Source organism: Hirundo rustica, chromosome 1 (genome assembly GCF_015227805.2).
Source record: "Hirundo rustica isolate bHirRus1 chromosome 1, bHirRus1.pri.v3, whole genome shotgun sequence".
Taxonomy (NCBI): domain Eukaryota; kingdom Metazoa; phylum Chordata; class Aves; order Passeriformes; family Hirundinidae; genus Hirundo; species Hirundo rustica.
The window spans coordinates 112955591-112974732 of NC_053450.1; the positions used below are offsets into that span (position 1 = coordinate 112955591).

Below are 19142 nucleotides of genomic sequence, written 5' to 3' on the forward strand. Positions count from 1 at the left end.
CCAGTAACAACAGCAGAGAAATTCCTACTGCACTTTCAAGCACTGCGATGGTTCCTTGCATTTCCTGATAGGATGATGAGATGACACTGATGACAACAGGACAAGACCATTTTGAGGGAAAACACTATTTCCAATTAAAGAATATTAGAGTATTCAGGCATTGTAATATATTTAAAATACTTTTACAATGTCAAAACAAATCTATTACAATGCTTTTCTAGCTCCAAAAGTAAGTCTGTGGGTTAAAATTCAAAGTTACTCTACCAGGATAAAAGGGGGTATTTTTATGAACAGGAAGGAAGGAAGAAGGAAGTAAAATGAAGCTTCTTTGAGAGAGGGATGGGGGTTTTTTACCCAGTGAGGATTATTGTGTTAATTTTCTAATTCAGTACACTACAAATAATTTCCATAACTACTGTCTTATAATCACTCAAGTGATCTAAGAGTCACAAGCTAAAGTAAATATAGAACAAGACATGAAACAAAGCCTGTATCTGCAATCAAAGCAAAACAAGCTCATTCATTTGGTGTAAATGCCAGCTTCTTTTAAAACAAAGAGACGACACACTTATAAGAAAAGCAAACATTTACTTCAAATTGCAGTATAGGCTTTTCAATCACAGAAAAAGAAAAGAAAAACAGTGATCCAACAGCGGTCACATCCTGTGCAAAAAAAACCAAACTTGGGATACAAAAAAACTGTAGCACAAGGTACTTGAGCCGCTTACACATTGCAGGATAAAGTAAATAAATACAGTAGCTAGAATATGGCACTCTTGTGACGGACTCTAAACCCAGTGGAATGCCTCTGAAATATTTTTATTCTTGTATTAGTAGCAAAGTCCCACCACCATAAAAGTAGAATAGTACAATGCTTTAAATAAAAACAAACTAAAATATTTATATCTAAGAGAAGGATTTTACACAGTTATATCTTTTAAGTGCAGAAAATGGGACTTGGGCTTAGATCTTTCTTTAAATTAACCCCTGCCCCCTCCCCCCCACAATACCATTCAATCTTAAAAGTAAATTTATGTTTGAGGAAAAATGTTACCAAAGTTGCATAATTTCATTTTTTACTTCCCCAGCTGGAAGTTAAACTCTAAACAGTCTTGAAACATGAAGTTCGTCATTAGCCAGTGAAACAAAGGACTTGTCAAAAGCCCTCAGGATTTCTTTATCCTCCAGATAACTGTTTTGCTTTCTCCAACATCTTTAGACAGCAATCGCTAAGTTTGCAAACACAAGAATGCAATATGCATCATACATCAAGAAAAGACGAAGTTGATGAAGAACTTCCACGTTTCTGGATCTTTTCCTTGCTTCTTTCAAACTTCTTTATTAGCTCAGTCACTATGCACACAGAGGAAGTGAGTCCCAGAAGAAACAGTAAATCTGGAAGAGATAATTAGCCTTCTTTAAAATTGCTATTAAAGGCTAAGGGGAGACTTACAAAAGAACAAGACTTACAAGATTTTCAAAATTTCTCCCAATCATTGGGAAAGTTCAGGAGAAGTGAAGCAAGATTCAATTTTTTGCAGGCCCAGAAGATTAACATGGTTTATGCAAAAATCCTAACTACACACAAGATATTAAAAGCTTTTAAAGTATTTCATAAAATTATTTTCAGCAACATAATTAACTTAATTCTGAAAAAAGAATATTAACATCATCAGAAATTATGCTACAATAAATACATGTATTTCATTACAATCAGTTAACTCCAGAAAACCACAGCAGTACCAAATCTAAACCAAGTCTTAATGAGGCCAACAGCATTATGTATCTACAGCTTTTTTAAATCCTCCTGTTTCTTTACCCTATGACAATGCAATAAATATTAAAGGATCAGAATTTCTAAATAAGGTATTTATATTTAGAGAAAAAACTTGTGAAACAGTTAAATTAATAGTGCTCAGAAACCTACAAAGTCAATAATTTTGCCTGCAACAAAATTTGTATTAAAACCTCCCAAATAAATAAGCACCTTAATAGAAATTTAAGAACACACTGATCAGTTATGTACCATATGCATTTAAATCATGGTACGCAAAGAAAACATCTAGAACGTTTCAAAAAACTAAAAATCAAATCAATGAAACAAACAAAACCCCCCCAAAACCCTACCCACAAAACAGAAAGTAGCAGCAGGCTTTGTACTCCTGTTGTATGCAAACAGCCAGAAAGTGCTCTTACAGAACCACCACCCACCACATTTATAAATTAATCTTTAATGCACAGTTTTGAAAACGGAACTGTTCTTACCCAAGACACTCAGGCTCTCTGTTTGGAAAACCTTCTGAAGTGGAGGAAAGTAAATGACCAATAACTGCCCCATTATAGATCCAAGGACAGCATAGCAGAACATTTTGTTACTGCACAGTCCAATCTCAAACACAGATTTTGTCTGTAAAAAAAGTAATATGTTACAATGTACATGGAATCTTAATTATCTAGACAAGAAACAACAATTTCTTTTCATCCAGATGTTTAGAAAAATGTAAAAATTACTGTTGACCTCTTAGATAATCCAGAACATGTTCTTCAACAGGCTAATTGCATTTTCTCCCTGGTAAATAAAATGCAAGTCTTGTCTTCATAGTCAGCAACTGAGCTCACTATTCCACAAGTACAGTTCATCACAAAAAGGTTACCCCTACACTATTCCATACCAGAAATGACTGCAAATTACAGTAAATGTAGTAATGTATACTATCACAAAATTTCAGACTTGTTCCTTTAAAATGAAAAAAATATAAATGGATAAAAAAATACAGAACAGTTTCAGAAATTTTCCTTGGACTATGGGTTTAGTACTACATAATACAAAAGCCAAAGCCTTCAAGAAATTTCTCATTCTGGTATGGCTGCTGAACTTAGAGAATTTCCAGGAAGAGAAAAAAACCAACCAAGTATACACACCAATACAAAGGACTATGACACTTCAGCTCTTAATAACAACTTTCTTACTTTTGTCAGGATACCACCATGTAAACAAATTAAGTAATTAACTTATCTGTAATTTAAGAAATCCTACCTAGTAAATATATCAAACTCTGAGCTTAATAGCAGATGTGAAGTAAATCTGCAGGAAAACACTTGAAACAATCACAGCAAGATCTTCCCTCAAAGAAAACTCTGATTGTTGTGTTAATACTGTGTAAATGGACAATATGAATCACTTACCTGAGATCTAGAACTCAAAGCATTGAACATATCAAAAAATACAAAACAGGTGAAAGTCATGGTTGTATCTCGCGGTGTTATTACATTGTCTCTTAACTGCCAAGAAAATAAAATGAAATGGCTTTAGCATGCTTTAAACCCTCCATGATTAAACAAAGTCGATTAAACAAAATTATTACAATAATTCTACAATAAGTTTTACTGGTTAGGAAATGAAAGCAGAAGTAACTTGTTTGCCCCAAGCTGATTTATTAAATCATAGAACAAATATTACATACCTGTAACTTATAAAAATTTGTAATTCCAAGCTATGATTAAAATGAAGTCTCCTGGCCAACACTTATTCAAGCACATTAAATAGCAGGAATTCTATGATGCACTATCAAATGTTCACACAACATTTTTCTCTACTGGGAAAACAAAGTCAAATGGCTGTTTCATAATAATCTGGTTAGAAGATTTACACACTTTCTATTGGCAAAATTTCCAAAGTAGATTCAGAACCTGTAAAAGTCTATGTCAAAATAGAGACTGGGGAATAAAACTGTATTTTGCATTTCAACAACTCTTTTGAAAATCTTCCTCTCTACTCTGCTAGTATTAAATAATCATGGCCAAAACTCACTACTAAGTTCATATTAACTCTGAATTCCAACTGCTGGTATAAAAAGAATTTCTTTTAAATTAGGTTGTTACTGCTCTAAGTTCTGCACTTTTGTCATACCTCTCTCCAGAAGACGAACAGTGTTCCACAGACGATAATTATTGATGAAACCAGTATTTTAACAATCAGGTTTTTGGTCAGAATGCTGTCCTTCAGATTTCTTGGAGGTTTTCGAATAATATCTTTATCCACAGGCTCCACCCCAAGGCTTACAATTAAAAGAACATCTTACATTTTTACCATCGTAAAATTAATTCACTGCTTTTAACTTAAGGATTAGATTTTCTGAGCTGAAAAAAAGAGGATTTAATGCTATTTCCTCACCATCTCCCCCTCTACCATCCACTTGCAGTGAAAAGGGTGAGAGAAAGAACCCAGAGGGAAGCCAGAACATTCAAGTTTCATGGGCATATCCATGGATCTTTAGGTATCCTTGCTACCCCCATATAAATTAGATACTAAAGCAAACTAAATAGAATTAACACAGAAACATACTGCAAACACTGAAGTTCGCAGAGAAAGTTCACACAGAACCACACAAGATCACCAGGTTGGAAGAGACCTTCAAGATCAGAGTCCAACCCATGCCCTAACACCTCAACCAAACCACGGCATCAAGTGCCACATCCATTCTTTTTTTAAACACATCCAGGGATGGTGACTCCACCACCTCCCCAAGCAGACAATTCCAGCACTTTATCACTCTTTCTGTAAAAAACTTTCTCCTAACATCTAACCTGTATTCCCCTTGGTGCAGCTTGAGACTGTGTCCTCTCGTTCTATCAGTTGCTGCCTGGAGAAAGGGACCAACCCACACCTGGCTACAACCACCTTTCAAGACATTGTAGAAAGAAGTTTGCTATTTCTGAAACATCTCACTGAAGTTTAACACTTCACAGTTTCCTTTATGAGCAACCATTTCCCTTGTTGAAATAAAAGGACCACAGAACGTAACAGAGTTAAGAGTAATTACCTTTGAGCTGGAGGTCCGTCCATAATAATATTGATCCACAAGATCTGCATGGCATTGAGAGGATTAGGAAAGTTCATTAATGTAGCCAGTGAGATTAAAGTCAGTGCTGCTATACTCCTGTTGAAAGAATCCATTTTTACAACTGTCAGCATGGAACATTTCTGAAGATCCACTGATAACTGCTTTGTAATCAACACTTCCACTGTTTAAGAGTAGATACAGATTTTGACAGCATGAATCATGACTGACGCTAAGTAGAACTTTAAAGGCAGAGCATGAAATCCTTTAGAATACTCGTTCTGACACAGTCCACATTTAAAACAGCATTGTTCTGGCAATAAAAAGGCAGCAAATTTGCATTTTAAAACCTCCCAAACTTTTAGGTAGAATTTCAGAATTATCACTCACCATCACCTAACTGATTTTTTTACGGAGAACTGGGTCCTATATTTTCCCTGTACCAAAAGTGGAACTTCTCAATTTGGCTTTGAAAAACAAAGCACTTTTCCACTCCTAATGTAAACAAACTCACTCTGTGCACCTGTCACTGGTTTGTCTGGTCAGCCGAGGCAAGGTACTACTCAAGCTCCCTAAAAATATCTACAACCACTCCTCATTACTAGCAAGATGAGAAGGCCAGGCCAAAGACTGAAAAACAGATTAGCTGGCTGCAAGCTTGGCATTAGGAACCTCTGTACACAAGTATGCACTAATTGCTCTCAGTGCAAGATTAAGTGGTTTCATAACCAAGAAGAAGAGAGCAAGGCTTATAATAATTCCAAATTTAGCACTGTACTGAACCCTATTACACTCTCCCTGCAATGAGGGACAGAAAAAATCAAAGGGTAACTGATTCATCAAAAACAGGTAAGCACACTTTCCTAGAACATCTACACTTAGTTATTTTTCAGCAGCAGATTTCCAGTCTAGTCTTGGCAAGACTAGACAGGACATTTGGTAAGACTGAAAGTATATGCCACTTCTTACAGTGTTTATGCAGGTAAACAAATTGGTCATTTCTGACTTTTGTCGGGTAGGGAGTTTTTGTTGAGAATTTTGTTGTTGTTCTGGGGTCTTTGGGGTGGTATTTGTTGTTTGTGGGTTGGGTTTTTTGCAAGGCTTTTTTGCGTTTGTTTTATTTGAGGTTTTAGGTTTGGTTGTTTTTGTTTTTTAAACTCTGCAAATTTCAGACCACTCTGAAATGTCAAGAAGGCTGCAAAAAAGTACATGAACAACATGGTGAAGAGAAAAACCATATCCCTGAATCCAGATCCAATAAGATAAACTCACAAAAAAAAAAAAAAAGAAACTAAGGCTTAATGAACTCTTGTCCTCTTGTCTTACATACACATTACACAACCAGCACATGAGTCCTTACGTGCAAGAAAATTAAGTCCGCTTCATATAGTTAGCTGATTCCACAAACCAGTACATGGATTTCAGAAAAACGAACCTCCTGATTTCCTAGTTTCCTCCATTTGAATACATGTTCTGGTTAAGGAGGGACTGACTACAAGCTTCTCATTTAAACAGGGACCCAAAGGCAGCTATGCTGTTTCTCATTATCCTTTCAGTAACTCACTTTACACATCTCAACAAGGAAAACCATGACAAAGTTACATGTCTGTTTATTGCACTATCTTCTGGGTCTTTAAAAATAAAACAAGCCACCAAACACAATATATTGAAAACTCAAAAGCACAGTATATCATAGCATGCTACTTGAAATTTACACTACTAACATGAATTTATGCATCTGTTTCATGCTTTGATTCATTCACAAGAAACTTCTGATACTGACAGCTTTTCAAACTTACGTGCTCAGTTGAAATCTAACAAAATTTTTTATGTTATTATAAATTCCTTTACCCTCTTCAATCGCAGACCTGCAATTAAAAGCAAAGATTACATTACTAGACAAATTAATCTAGTGCCAAAAAAAGCTTAAAACAAAGAAAAAAGCTATTAATTTATGCAGCAATAAAACCGGCAATAAACAAATGGAGTTGAGGTTCTTTTAACTTTGGCAGTCATTGTTTTTCAACTTGACTGTAAGAACCCAAACTATTCTGTGATTGTGAATAATCACAAGTTATTTTTTCCAGATGCTTAACTTTCAAAATGTTAATTATTATTAAGATCTCCTCTATGTTCAAAATTCAACACCATCCTTGATAAGAGCTTCTAGATCAAGTTGGATAAGTAAAAAAAAGCCAAACCCACAAAACCAAGAAAGCCAACAAATCCCCCCTTTTAAAAAACCATGGCTTTAGAGGACCATGTATTCTTCCTGTACCCGAACAAAATAGGTACAGACCATCTTCACAACCCCTAGCATGTGTCACAACTTGCCTATCACATTATCACAGTTACTGCAGTGAGAAAGGGGTTTCTGATACCCAAATCAAGCCTCTTTTGCTGCAAATAAAACTCATTTTTTTTTCTTCCATTCTCACAATAATTAAGCCGCATTCCTTCGGTAATTTAAAAGAGAAGAATTACAAGGGTGGGGAAATTATGTAAAACAGTGGAAATTCATACTTCTTTTTTGCCTTAGCATTCACCACCCTTCTCTCTCTCAAAACAGGATAAGTTTAGCTAAGCTCTTTTTGAAATACACCAACCAAAAAAACCCAAACAAGTACAAACTGCTGGTTACCAGATGCTAATAACCTATTTTCACCTGTGATATCAAAATAGTTTATATTTTTTTCTTTTTCTGAAATCACGACATTTAAGTGTTGAAAACCAACGGAGAGCTATGTAATTTTTTTCAATTTTGAGTGTAATGCTCTGTCATTTTTTCATCAGTTGTATATTTCTGAAGTAAGATATTGAATGAAATCTGCAAACCACTAATAGACTCACAATTTCACCTCAGTTATGTTTTCAAACATGCAAATACTCCTGACTGAGCAGAAAACTCATTTAAAAGCTGCTACACTTACAAGTTCAGGGAAACTTCTATTGGTTTTGACCCAGGCAACAGCTCATTAAATCTATATAGTACAAGATATGTACATAAAGACCACCTACATTATTGTCTGAAAATCATCATCCACGAGGATCATATCTGCTGCCTCTTTACAAACATCTGTTCCAGTCTGTCCCATGGCTACACCGATATCTGCAGCCTTCAGAGCAACAGCATCATTCACTCCATCTCCTGTCATGGCTACTACGGCACCGTTATTTTGCAGGGACTAAAGAGAGGGAAAAGAGCTTAAAACAGGGATTGAAATAACCCAACCTATAAAATTATTCAAGATACAAGGTTTGTGTCATTGCTCCCCCTGCCCCAGTTCTTGTAATTGCACTGTAATGTCCCAAAGAAAAAAACACTTAGTTCTGTTCTAAGTAATTTTAATGCAATATTTTGGGTTAAACTTCAGTTTGTGTATTCAGACAGCCTAAATTTTAAAGCTAGGGTATATAAAATTTTCCTTCAAGGGAAAGAAAAAACTCTAGAGAAAGGCAGAAGATATTATATTTACATATTACCATTATCACCTTCTTATAAGTCTAGCATTTATCCCCATGGTCTCAGTGTTTTGACTTCTCCTTATTGTTACTTTTCTGATTGCTTCAATTGTTAAGCTGAGTATGTCCCTCCTCGCTACCTTCTTTTGTTAACTTCTGAATAGAGGCATCGCCACAGACGTGGCTTGAAATTTATTCCCTTTTATCTCATCTGACAAGTATCAGAAATATGGTTCTTTCAAGTTCCTAGTCAATTCAACTGCAATGTGACAAAATCTCAATCAATCCCCAGCTCCCTACATAGAGCAAAGCACAATGTTACCTACATATTCCTCATGGGCACTATGCATTTTTCTAGGTAATATTTTCAAGTACATTTCACTGTCAAATCAAATGCATTTCTGATTTCATCTTGACACACTGTAGCATGTTATACTTTAAGTAAAGGCAATACTCATAGCAACAGTCCAACATTTGAGCCTCTATAAAGACGTACCTTTATAATTTTCAATTTATGTCGGGGACTGGCTCTGTAGAACACTGCAACCTATTAAAAGAATAATAAAGCAATAGTTAAAATTTCAGAAATGTAAAGAATTGCACTGGATTCTATGAAGGCAGAGGTTAAAAAATACAATCAAAGGCCAACTGTATTCTTGTTAGCTCTTAAGCTGAAGAACCAGAGCTGTGTTTTTAATTGGGTGAAATCATTAATTTCACAGAAGATTCAAAGTTTGTTCTGGTAAACAAAGTCAGTGCAATTTATTTCAAGATAGAATGTGCAGTTTAAAAGCCTCCTAAAATAATGAAGCGACTAAGGAATAATGGCTTGCTGCTGGCCTTCCTGACTAAATTCATGCAGGCAATTGTGACGCTGACTCTACAATCAACATCCTTTTTCCTTGTGAGCACAAGTGACAAGCTACTCAGGATATTTCCATTTTCCTAGTTTATAGCATATTATTTAACAATTGAAGTTTTTTAAAGCTAATTAAAAATTTGGACTTGGAAGGACCAATTTTCAGATTTTTCTTGGTCTCTAGACTTTTCTGTAAACTGAAATTTGAGCATGGGGAATTTAGTTTTCCACAATCTCCATACAGTCAGCACTTTTCCTTTTCAAGAAGCCTGACAAAACCCTAGATTTCTCAACAATCACTTTAGACTGTATACAGCTATGAATCTTATTGGTTGATTTCACTTAATTCCTAATAAGATTTTAAGCAAACACCTAGGAAAGCTTCTGGGTCAAAGGTCAAAGCCATGTAAGTAAATTTGTATCTATTTCAGTTATTTAATATGGACAGCCCCTTAAGAACAAGTATTACCAAAAAAACCAAAAATTACTATTTGCCATACAATTTCCTTCTTTTTCTCAGTTTCTGTGAGTCCCTAAGAAAAGATACAAAGCTGACATGCACATTTCTTGATTCAAAATATTGGCTTTTGTCTTGCTTACACCAGGCTCAAGCATGCTGCAGTCTAATTTTGCAGTCCTTTGCAAACAGAGCAGCATTTTGATACATGAATTTTGCAACACTGAATCTCTATTGCGTTTGATTATGCCTTCACATTTTTAACTCTGACATTGGTTAATCCATTTAGTTATCTAATAACTAAAATGTATTAAGCAGTAACTTAATAAATAGACCCTTTCAACATTCCCAACTAATGACCCCAGATCAATCAAAACCATTAAAAGCACAGACAAGTCCTCTTAAAAATTCTGAAAGAATGGACTGTCTGACTCTAAGATTATGTAAATTAACTGAGTTGCTCAGAAACAAAATGGCCTAATAATACAAAAAGGTGTTCTTCACTAAGAGGTGGCAAAATGAAAGTTAAAGATATAAAAAAACCTGAATCATTAAAAGAGACAGAAGTAATAAATTCCCTAAAAGATAACTGTGTAAGTTCAAAGAAATAGATTTTCATACTGGTCATATGTCAGACCAAAAGATACTTATTAGCACAATATTATCTGTAACTCAGAAATTACATTTTAGCTTGCCATAGGAAAAAAGAAAAGCATTTCTCAATATGTAAATGTATTTTTTGCCACATTTCAGTAAGTAGTATATCAAAACAAACCTTTGGTGTTATTTGAGAAAGCTGCTGAATATCCAAATCATCTATCTCTTCTCCAGAGATTGCCTGTGAATTTTTGGAATATAATCCTAGTCGACTAGCTGCAAAAAAGTAATAAAAAAACCTTATTGTAATAATATACCCTTTTAAGACATTAAGTACCCTTTTTTTTTTTTTTTTTTTTTTTTTTTTTTTTTTTTTTTTTTTTTTAAATCCTAATACTTTCTGCAGCATTTCAGATTTGAAATACCTGGAGAAGAACATCTTACTACATTATTGATTCAGTATGTTGGAGTAAATTAGATGAACTCTTGAGTAACAACAACATGCTACAAAGTCTATCCTAAACCAGATATTTATTTGCTTAGTCCTTTTAGGTCTAAAGGTCTGTAGTTGATTCTGTCAGGTGTCATATAAACAAATAGAGTAGTTCAATGCTCTGAAAGAATTTACAGTTCAAAAGTAACACAACAGAAATTGAAAGATAACAGGGAGACAAGGGAAAGAAAAAAAACTTCTGATAAAATACTCTGGATTTGGGGGTATATCTTCTATGTGCCCATTCAACTGTTCATTATCTTGTTTCTAAAGAATTCATATTCCAACTAAAGTGACTGTTCTTTAACGACTGTATTGTAAAAAAGGTTAAACAGTTTGTTCAAATATTTATTAATAACACTTAAGTTTCACACTTAGTTGTATGGACAAAACTGTACTGGACAGCACTTGAAGTGCCATCCATCATTGCTACTCGTCACTGGCCCTTTTAGTTTATCCCTCTTGCCAGAGACAGCCATCCAAAGCTGAGGGTAGGCAGGGTGGTGGTGGTGATGTAACAGTAAGAATCAAAAATCTTACTGTATGTAAGATAGTACTATAGTACTGTATGTACTATATGTAATAAGAAAACACCATAAAAAATACAGTTTCCAACAGCCAAACTCATATATTAACCAAATTAGAAAAACCACTATTCAAGCTGAAACCAATGTATCACTTCACGCTAGGGTCCTGAGTTTTTTGGGTCTTTCTCCCTGCTAATTCTACTGTGACACACATTAACCCAAAATAAAGAACTCACAAAAATTAAAGACTTAATACCCACATTTGTAACAATTAACTAAGGAGAAAACAGGAAAATATGACAGGAAATAGACTATTCTTACCAATGGCAACTGCAGTTTCCTGTGAATCTCCAGTAACCATTTTTATTGCAACTCCTGAGCTGATAAGTGTAGTAACAGCTTCTTTTACACCAGTCCGTGGGGGATCGATTATTCCTACAAGCCCCAGAAAAGTCAGCTGTCCTAACTCAGGACCAGAAGCTAAGGCCAGAACTTTAGAAAGAAAAAGAAATAAAAATGTTAAGATTTGAAATTAATGTTTACATCAGCATTTAAAACAATTTTTTCAAACTAACAGGCCAGCATAAAGCAAAGGACTGGAACTGATATTTTGCTTTTTTAAAACCTTGGTAGTAGCAATGCTGAGCATCCACAATAACCTACTTATGTACACACTTGTCCTCTAAAGAATTTCTTACCGAACAGCCAGGTTTTAAAGATAAGTTTCCTATTTATTCTCATCTCAAAGTGTTTATATTTTGACTATGCGGAAAGAGAACCACATCTAGCTTTGTGATTTCTCTGTGCATTTCTTTTATGCATTAGGATGAAAGGGAGGATCAGTTAACGTCCTGAGTACATGCTGAATATTTTCTGGAATGTCTTTTAAAGTAGGATTCTTAATTCAAATATATTTTAATATCATTAGAGTTGTAAGGAAAAAACAAGTTTGCTTTTTTCAAAAAATTACCCCTGATTTTTTTGTTTGACAGACAGAACAAATGACTTTTTCAAATAAAACAAATGAATTTTTCAAATAAAACAGCCAAAAAATAACACTCTGAGCATATCCTCTCAGCTTCTAATAATTTGCATCTTAGAAATTTACACCTCCCTTAAAAAAAAAAAAAATTAAAAAGTTGTGCATGAACTTAACAGCCTAGAGAGCTCTTTACAGAGGCCACAGAAAGCAAGTCATGTATAATCCTGGCCCATAATTAACTCCTGCCAATCATCTTGTGAAAAATATTTTGTTTTATTTAAAATTCTACACAGCTTGTTAACACAGAAGGTAATTCTAACGGCATCTCCTAACCTGCAATCACTTTTGCTAGCCTAACTCATGAAGATGACAGGAGCCAAAGTAATGGACAAATAAACACATTCATATTAAAAAAAAAAAAAACCCACAGGCATCTATAATAAGGCATGGAAGCCATTAAGTAGCAATGTACTGTTCAGTTACAGTCACATGCAAGAGATGACAGGAAGCAACAGTGCCCCTTCTCACCCTCTGCAGTTTAATCATGTTATTATTATACAGGCCTGAAAACTAAACAACACAGTGGCACTCAACAAAAAAACCTCAGCCACTCAAACAAAAAAGAAGATCCCTGTGTTTTGGGTTGCTCTTTTTTGTTGCCGTTGGTTTAGAGTTGTTTGGGGTTTTTTTAAACAACAAGTAGCGCCATTTAAATGAAATTGTTATTTTGAGAGACTGAGACAGCTTTACCTCTGAGCCCTGCAGAACCCATAGACATCTTCTCTTGCTGGTATTGCTCTCTCTGTTGCTGCACCAGGGGTAGGCTCTGTCCCTTACAGTTATAAGATGTACAGTATCTGATCACTTGCTCATAAGCACCTTTCATAAAGCAAACCTCAGGTTTGTCCTAAAAGAAAAAAGAGCTGTTGTGTGCACATGTGTGTATGCATAACTGCACACACAAAAGTACATACACACATGGATACACAAGAATGACAGACATGTACTTTCATTAAAAATCTTAAGAATGTAAAGCAAATCAAGCTCACACTTCTAAACATAAAAATCGATTCGAGTGTCTCTAGACAGTGTATGTTCAATAGTGGTAAAGTCAAAAGAGCCAAGCTAATAATCAATATCTCATTTCAGTAGACATCAGACACAAGCACTGCAAGTCACAGTTTACAGACTAAGAGGCCACGCAAAGGACAATTCAACCTACACAGGACATTAGACCTGAAAGACCTTAAGTTGCACAGGTCATTAAACATCCCCTCCATTCTTGTGCAAGGCCTAATAAATCTAACACTTTCCAGATGGCCATCTAGCCTTGATATGATGATATCATGGGTCTGAGAGTCCACCAACTACCTCAAACACTTAACTCCAATGCAAATCAACTCATTCCTTCCCTTCCCCCCCTTTCCATGAAGAACTGCTGCCTCAGCTAAATTTCCAATCACTGATCACTCATCTTCTCTCCAGTTGAACTAAAAATGTATCTATTTTCTTCCTGTTAAGTTATTTATATGCACAGCAGTCAAGTTACCGCAATCTTTCAATGACAGGCTTAACTGATGAGAGCTCCAAGTTTCTAAATTCACCGTATTTTCTTAGTCTTCAAATCATTTATGTTCCCTTTAAATCTGTTCTCAGTTTTCCAACATTCTTTTAAAATTTCTGATACCAAAACACAGACACAGTAAGTCTTTACACGGATTAAAATCTTATGCCAATTTCTGCTCACCGTTCTTTATGGATAATCAACAATAATCACATGGATAATCAACAATATAACCCATATAGCTAAAAGGAGTCAAATGCTTTCTTTCCAAAGCAAAGATTTTACTGTGATACTGGAACAGTCAGCAAGCCTGGTTTTGGTCTGAAGTACTAGAAGCTTTTTCATAAATCCAATATAAGCTCTGTTGTTGCACATATTGTCTAGAAGGCTCCAGTTATCAGACTGGCAGTGATTATGTCAATATTTGTAACAAAAACATTCATATGGATCTAAATGAAACATGAATAGACATAAGTCTGTGAAAGTACCAGAAGACAGAAAAAGAGGTTACAGAGTGGGTTTTATTGATAATCCATGCCAGTGGATTATCGATAAAATTTGTCAACACCAGGGATGTGATGTCTGCATCAAAACCAGAAACCCTGTGTTTTCAAACAAATGAAATTTTACTATTGAACATCAATGCATATTCTTATTCTTAATTCATTATGTAACTATGCAGCACTGGAACAGCAGAAGATTGGCAGAATTGCTTTAGATGTTTGAGAAGGAAGAAGGAAGGAAAAACAGCTAAGTATACAGTGAAGGTCTCAGTTTTCAAAATACTTAAAATAATTTCCCAGGATGTCTTTTATGGAAATTATTTCTTGTGATTCCTTTTCTCTATTTCAGAGCTTGAAACTAAAGCTGCAACTATTATCAAACCACATTTCCAGGACTGTGCACTACTCCCAGCGTTCCAAAACTTCTGAAGCGAAAGATGAAGATATTACACATGGTAGATAACCACTCTACAGAGCCAGTGCTCATGGAAACAGTGATTGAAGTTTACCTGCTGCGTTCTGTGAATGCATTTAACAGCCATCCATTTTTGCTCTGAGCTGAACGGATATTCAGCCTTCCTTATGTAGTCTTCCTGGACTCCATCTAAACCCATCTGTATAAAACAGAAGTATTACCACAATGTCAGGACCTTTTCTTATCAAATAGATAAGACTTCATAGTATGAAATGTGATGACTTGTTGAAACACCTTAGTTAGCAAACATCACTTAAAGAACAATTTCATCTCCAAAGTTGCCTTTTGAGCTCACTGTTCCAATTTAGATAGACTTCTTGACAAACTAGCACTGAAAGCACCTAGAAACTTCTTTCAGGCTTCAGCATGAGCCTTGCTACATTTCTCAGTAGCTGTAATGGGTGTGTCACAGTATTACATAAGAAACCAACAACAACCCCCTCCCTCCCCAAAAGAAAAAACCCCAAACACTTCGGCACAGTGTCCACAATTCAAAAGCCCTTAACTTTAGAGGCACTATAAATTCTGCAGTCACAATGCATCAGTTATCAACATCCCTCTGCTACTGATGTGAAACTGGGAAAGAGACAGTCAATACTCAACAGGTAAATCAGTTTGTGGCAGGTAAAAAGACAGTACTAAGTGCAAAAAGATGAAAATAAGAGATTTTACTTCACTCATAAATATTTTTTTTCTGATCCTTCAGAACGCCCAAGATTTACAAGAAAGAAACATAGCAGAGGAGCAGTTGCAATACAAATCTAGGAGATCCAAAAGAGAAGAAAATGAGAAAAGCAAAGCCACAACTTATTTCTACACATTTCCCACCTGCCATGAATCCAAAAAGCACCATCAAGTACACACCTTCATAGCAAGTGCAATTAAAGCCCCTTCTGTCGGCTTCCCCATCAATGTGTCATTTCTAATCAAAGCATCATTGCACACACAACCAGCCTAAAAGATGAGGAAGGGGAGAAAACAGAACACAAATTAAATGCCATACAAAGCTCTCATCACCAGTTTAAACTCACCTTTCTTTGTCAAGATCTTACCTCCACAATTTTGCTAATGGATGGGTTGTTATAACCATGAATAACTTCACCATCGAGCATCACTTCTCCAAACCTGTTATAACCTACTCCAGTAACCTGCAAGACAAGCAGCCAGAGGCAGCATGCAATGTAGTGTTCACCAGGTTAACTGCTCTCAGCTTTTTATTAAACTACAGAAGAATTTCGAAACACCATTCATAATGGCTGCTTCTACTCAGTGTGTATGAATTCTTACTCAGCTTCTAACGCAGCAACACTCTGAGTTCAATAAAATATATTAGAGACTAATTTCTTTAAACAGTATCAATTTATTCCTTAGGATAAATAAATGTACTATGCTATTTCCTTACAGAATATTAGGCATGCTTTCTTTTTTCTTCTTTCTTTTGCTTTCTAACTTTTTCCTCCTATTTGTCTTTACCCTGATTAATAATGCATACCCCCTGCAGGGAAATGGAATTACAGAACAGACTCCTACTTCCATCGAGTTATTAAAAAAAACAAACAGTTGAACAGCCTCTCAGTTTAAACCTCAGAAAGGTGTTAGTATCAGTAAAATTGTATTTTTAGTGCATAAAAATCAGGCGTCCTATTAGGATCCTAAAAAAGTCTTCATATCCACAGCATTAACAGCTAACATATTTCACTGCCATTTTAAGTTCTCTTTCCATTAGGAAAAAGGAGCTGATTTGACCCAGATGCAACTGTGCTAGTAACAGTATTCTTATACACTTCTAGCAATTAAAAAGAAGTCAGAATATACAAAAAAATTTAAGTAAATAATAGGAAACAATATGAAAAATGACAGTATTTTTGCTTACAGAATAAAATTACAAGACCGTCTATTATCTCTATTGTGGAAACAAAACCTGTGAGGAGTTTAAGAATTTAAGAACTTGATTAAAACAGTCCTATGAACCCACATCCAGTTCCACACCTCATTCCTTTTCCCTTCAGGCTGCTTTTGCTTCTCTTTTGTGGATTTACATCACTGGTCTTTCCAGCAACTCCCTAATCTCAACAATCACTCTCTCATGTCCTGCTCCTACTTGCAAGTCCATCCATTATAAAAAAGCAAGAATGACAGAGCATAGTCAGTGTGAACAGTTCACACAATAAACTGTCTTTTAGGCAAAAAGTTGAATAACTCCACTTTAAATGTCTGGAACATATAAATTTCAGGGGGTTTTCCTTGTAGGTGAAACAGCAAAATAGCCTCAACTTCCTGCACTGAAGAAAAACACAATCTCTCAACTTGTCTATCTTAGCATCTCTCTCTTATTGTGTGTGACCTACAGTCACCAAAAGTTTTAAGAATTTAAAAATATTAAAAAATGCTTCTGTAACCAGAGAAGGCTTGAATAGTACAGCTCAAAGGCTGCCTGCTAAATAAACTGAGGGACAGGAATTTAGTGCAACAAATTTATGCTTTCTTTACTGATGCTTTACCTGCAGTATAGTTCAGCATGTTTCAGCTGATACACACAACAAAATAAAAAGGCAAATTCAAATCTAAGGGTTACATTACATACCTCAGCATGCTGCCCATCAGAAGTAAAAATATGGGTAACAGTCATTTCATTCTTTGTCAGAGTTCCAGTTTTATCTGAACAAATGACATTGCAACAACCTGAAACAAAAAATTAACATTTATAAGACAATCCTTGTTTAGAACAATCTGAGTAACTAACAAAGAGAAAAATAAGCTGAGCAAATTTCTAGAAATATTGCAGCTGTCTGTGAATAAAAACAAGTGAAAGACAGCAAATTTCCAACTATTAATGAATAATTGTACAAGGTTCTCCTACAGTTTGTCCAATAAATTAAAAAAACCTCCAAACTAATTTAAATCCCAAATTCACAACTTACACGAAATGTGTCCACTCACCACCCCTCCTTTATTCTATTCTGCTGTACCTCAAGCTACATTACTGAAATCTCAATTGAGATTCCTGGTGAGGAGAAAAACCTAAGAGCCTGCTTTACGGAAGTCATTCTTTATTAAAAAGTACAACATGTATTTAATACTAGCCACAATATTTGTGTCACACAAATGTTACCCTAGGACCAGTGTGACTTACTAATAAACCTGCAAATTTTAATAAGCTTGAAAAGATCACCAAAATGTGAGATTTGTATATGCCTTCTTAACTCTGGAATGGAGATTCTGAGAGAGTGTTGCAGCATATTGACACTTATGGACATGACAGCAGGAACTGTACAAGCAACAAAAAAACCTTGCAACATTAATGAAACTCTGGTAGAGGCACTGGAAAAAAAAAAAATCCCAATATTCAAATTTCAAAAAGGAATTCAGATGCAGCTGAATTATTTAACTTAGTATTTCTATTTCTTTTCCATATTCTGTGCTTTACATGACTCAACCTGCATAAAGAACTTCTTTGAGCTTTAAAGTTTTGAAACGCTTTTATGTTCTAATATAACATCCTGAAGGTGCATTATGATTACAAAGCTTTTGCTAATATTCAAATATGGATTTGTTTTTCAACTGTCAATATCACTCCTAAATTTATGCCAAAAAGTTTTAAGTTAAAAAACATTTTACAAGTCTTACTTAACATCTTACAGCAAACAATCAGTTTACTGTATTGCTAGCATGGCATGATTCTGGCAGATTTTATATTTCAGTTCAAAAAAAAGTAGTTAGAAGGCCCACAGAAGTATCTCCCTGAGTTGCTTCAGTGTAACACACATTCAGTTCAGGAATGTTTTAAAGAGCCACCACACCGCTAGCCAAATAAGAATACCTGCTTTGTTTTCCTCATTAGTCATCAATATTTCCTGATATTTTTATCAAAAACACTAAGTTAGTCTAGTCATACCTAAAGTTTCAACAATAGGCAGCTTTTTTACAATAGCCCGTTTCTTCACCATTCTCATCACACCAAGGGCCAATGTCACCGTTACCACAATTGGGAGTCCTTCAGGGATTGCAGCTACAGCCAAACTGTAATGAAAGCAAATACACTGATCTGTTCTCAAATGTCATACAGGGATACACAGTAGTGATGAATTTACAGTTCAGAACATTGTTTCTGTAGCTGACTGGTCACTGAGATTAAAGCAGAAAAGAAGGAGTTGCCATGTGATTTTAGTTGTATAGCATTCATTATAAGAAACCCGCTGAAGACTGCAACAAACGAAATAAATTAGATCATTTGTACTCATTATTTATGCAAAAGTATGAAGAAATGTAGGGGAGAGGGAGAAATCAATTGTACATCTGTTTTGCCTACACAAAACACTAATTAGGGCTGCACAAAGCAGCCCAGATTGTGAAGAATAAATGTAGTCAGCACTAAACAGAAC

At 35.2% G+C, this 19142-nt stretch overlaps 1 protein-coding gene across 8 annotated transcripts in view; it reads right to left on the minus strand.

Moving 5' to 3' along the window:
- Positions 1–568: 568 nt before the first annotated feature.
- Positions 569–19142, minus strand: part of ATP2C1 (ATPase secretory pathway Ca2+ transporting 1) — a 68413-nt gene continuing 49839 nt past the window's right edge. For all 8 annotated transcript variants that reach the window (XM_040087764.2, XM_058419459.1, XM_040087772.2 and 5 more), the window contains 16 exons: positions 18656–18780; positions 17345–17442; positions 15813–15908; positions 15625–15714; positions 14795–14899; positions 12969–13125; positions 11558–11728; positions 10395–10492; positions 8800–8850; positions 7860–8026; positions 6641–6709; positions 4824–4940; positions 3911–4058; positions 3187–3282; positions 2266–2407; positions 569–1395 (listed from right to left, as the gene is read on the minus strand). In XM_040087764.2, the coding sequence (XP_039943698.1) occupies positions 1262–1395; positions 2266–2407; positions 3187–3282; positions 3911–4058; positions 4824–4940; positions 6641–6709; positions 7860–8026; positions 8800–8850; positions 10395–10492; positions 11558–11728; positions 12969–13125; positions 14795–14899; positions 15625–15714; positions 15813–15908; positions 17345–17442; positions 18656–18780 (1864 nt within the window). In that variant the 3' untranslated portion in view covers positions 569–1261. The remainder of the gene's footprint in view (positions 1396–2265; positions 2408–3186; positions 3283–3910; positions 4059–4823; positions 4941–6640; positions 6710–7859; positions 8027–8799; positions 8851–10394; positions 10493–11557; positions 11729–12968; positions 13126–14794; positions 14900–15624; positions 15715–15812; positions 15909–17344; positions 17443–18655; positions 18781–19142) is intronic.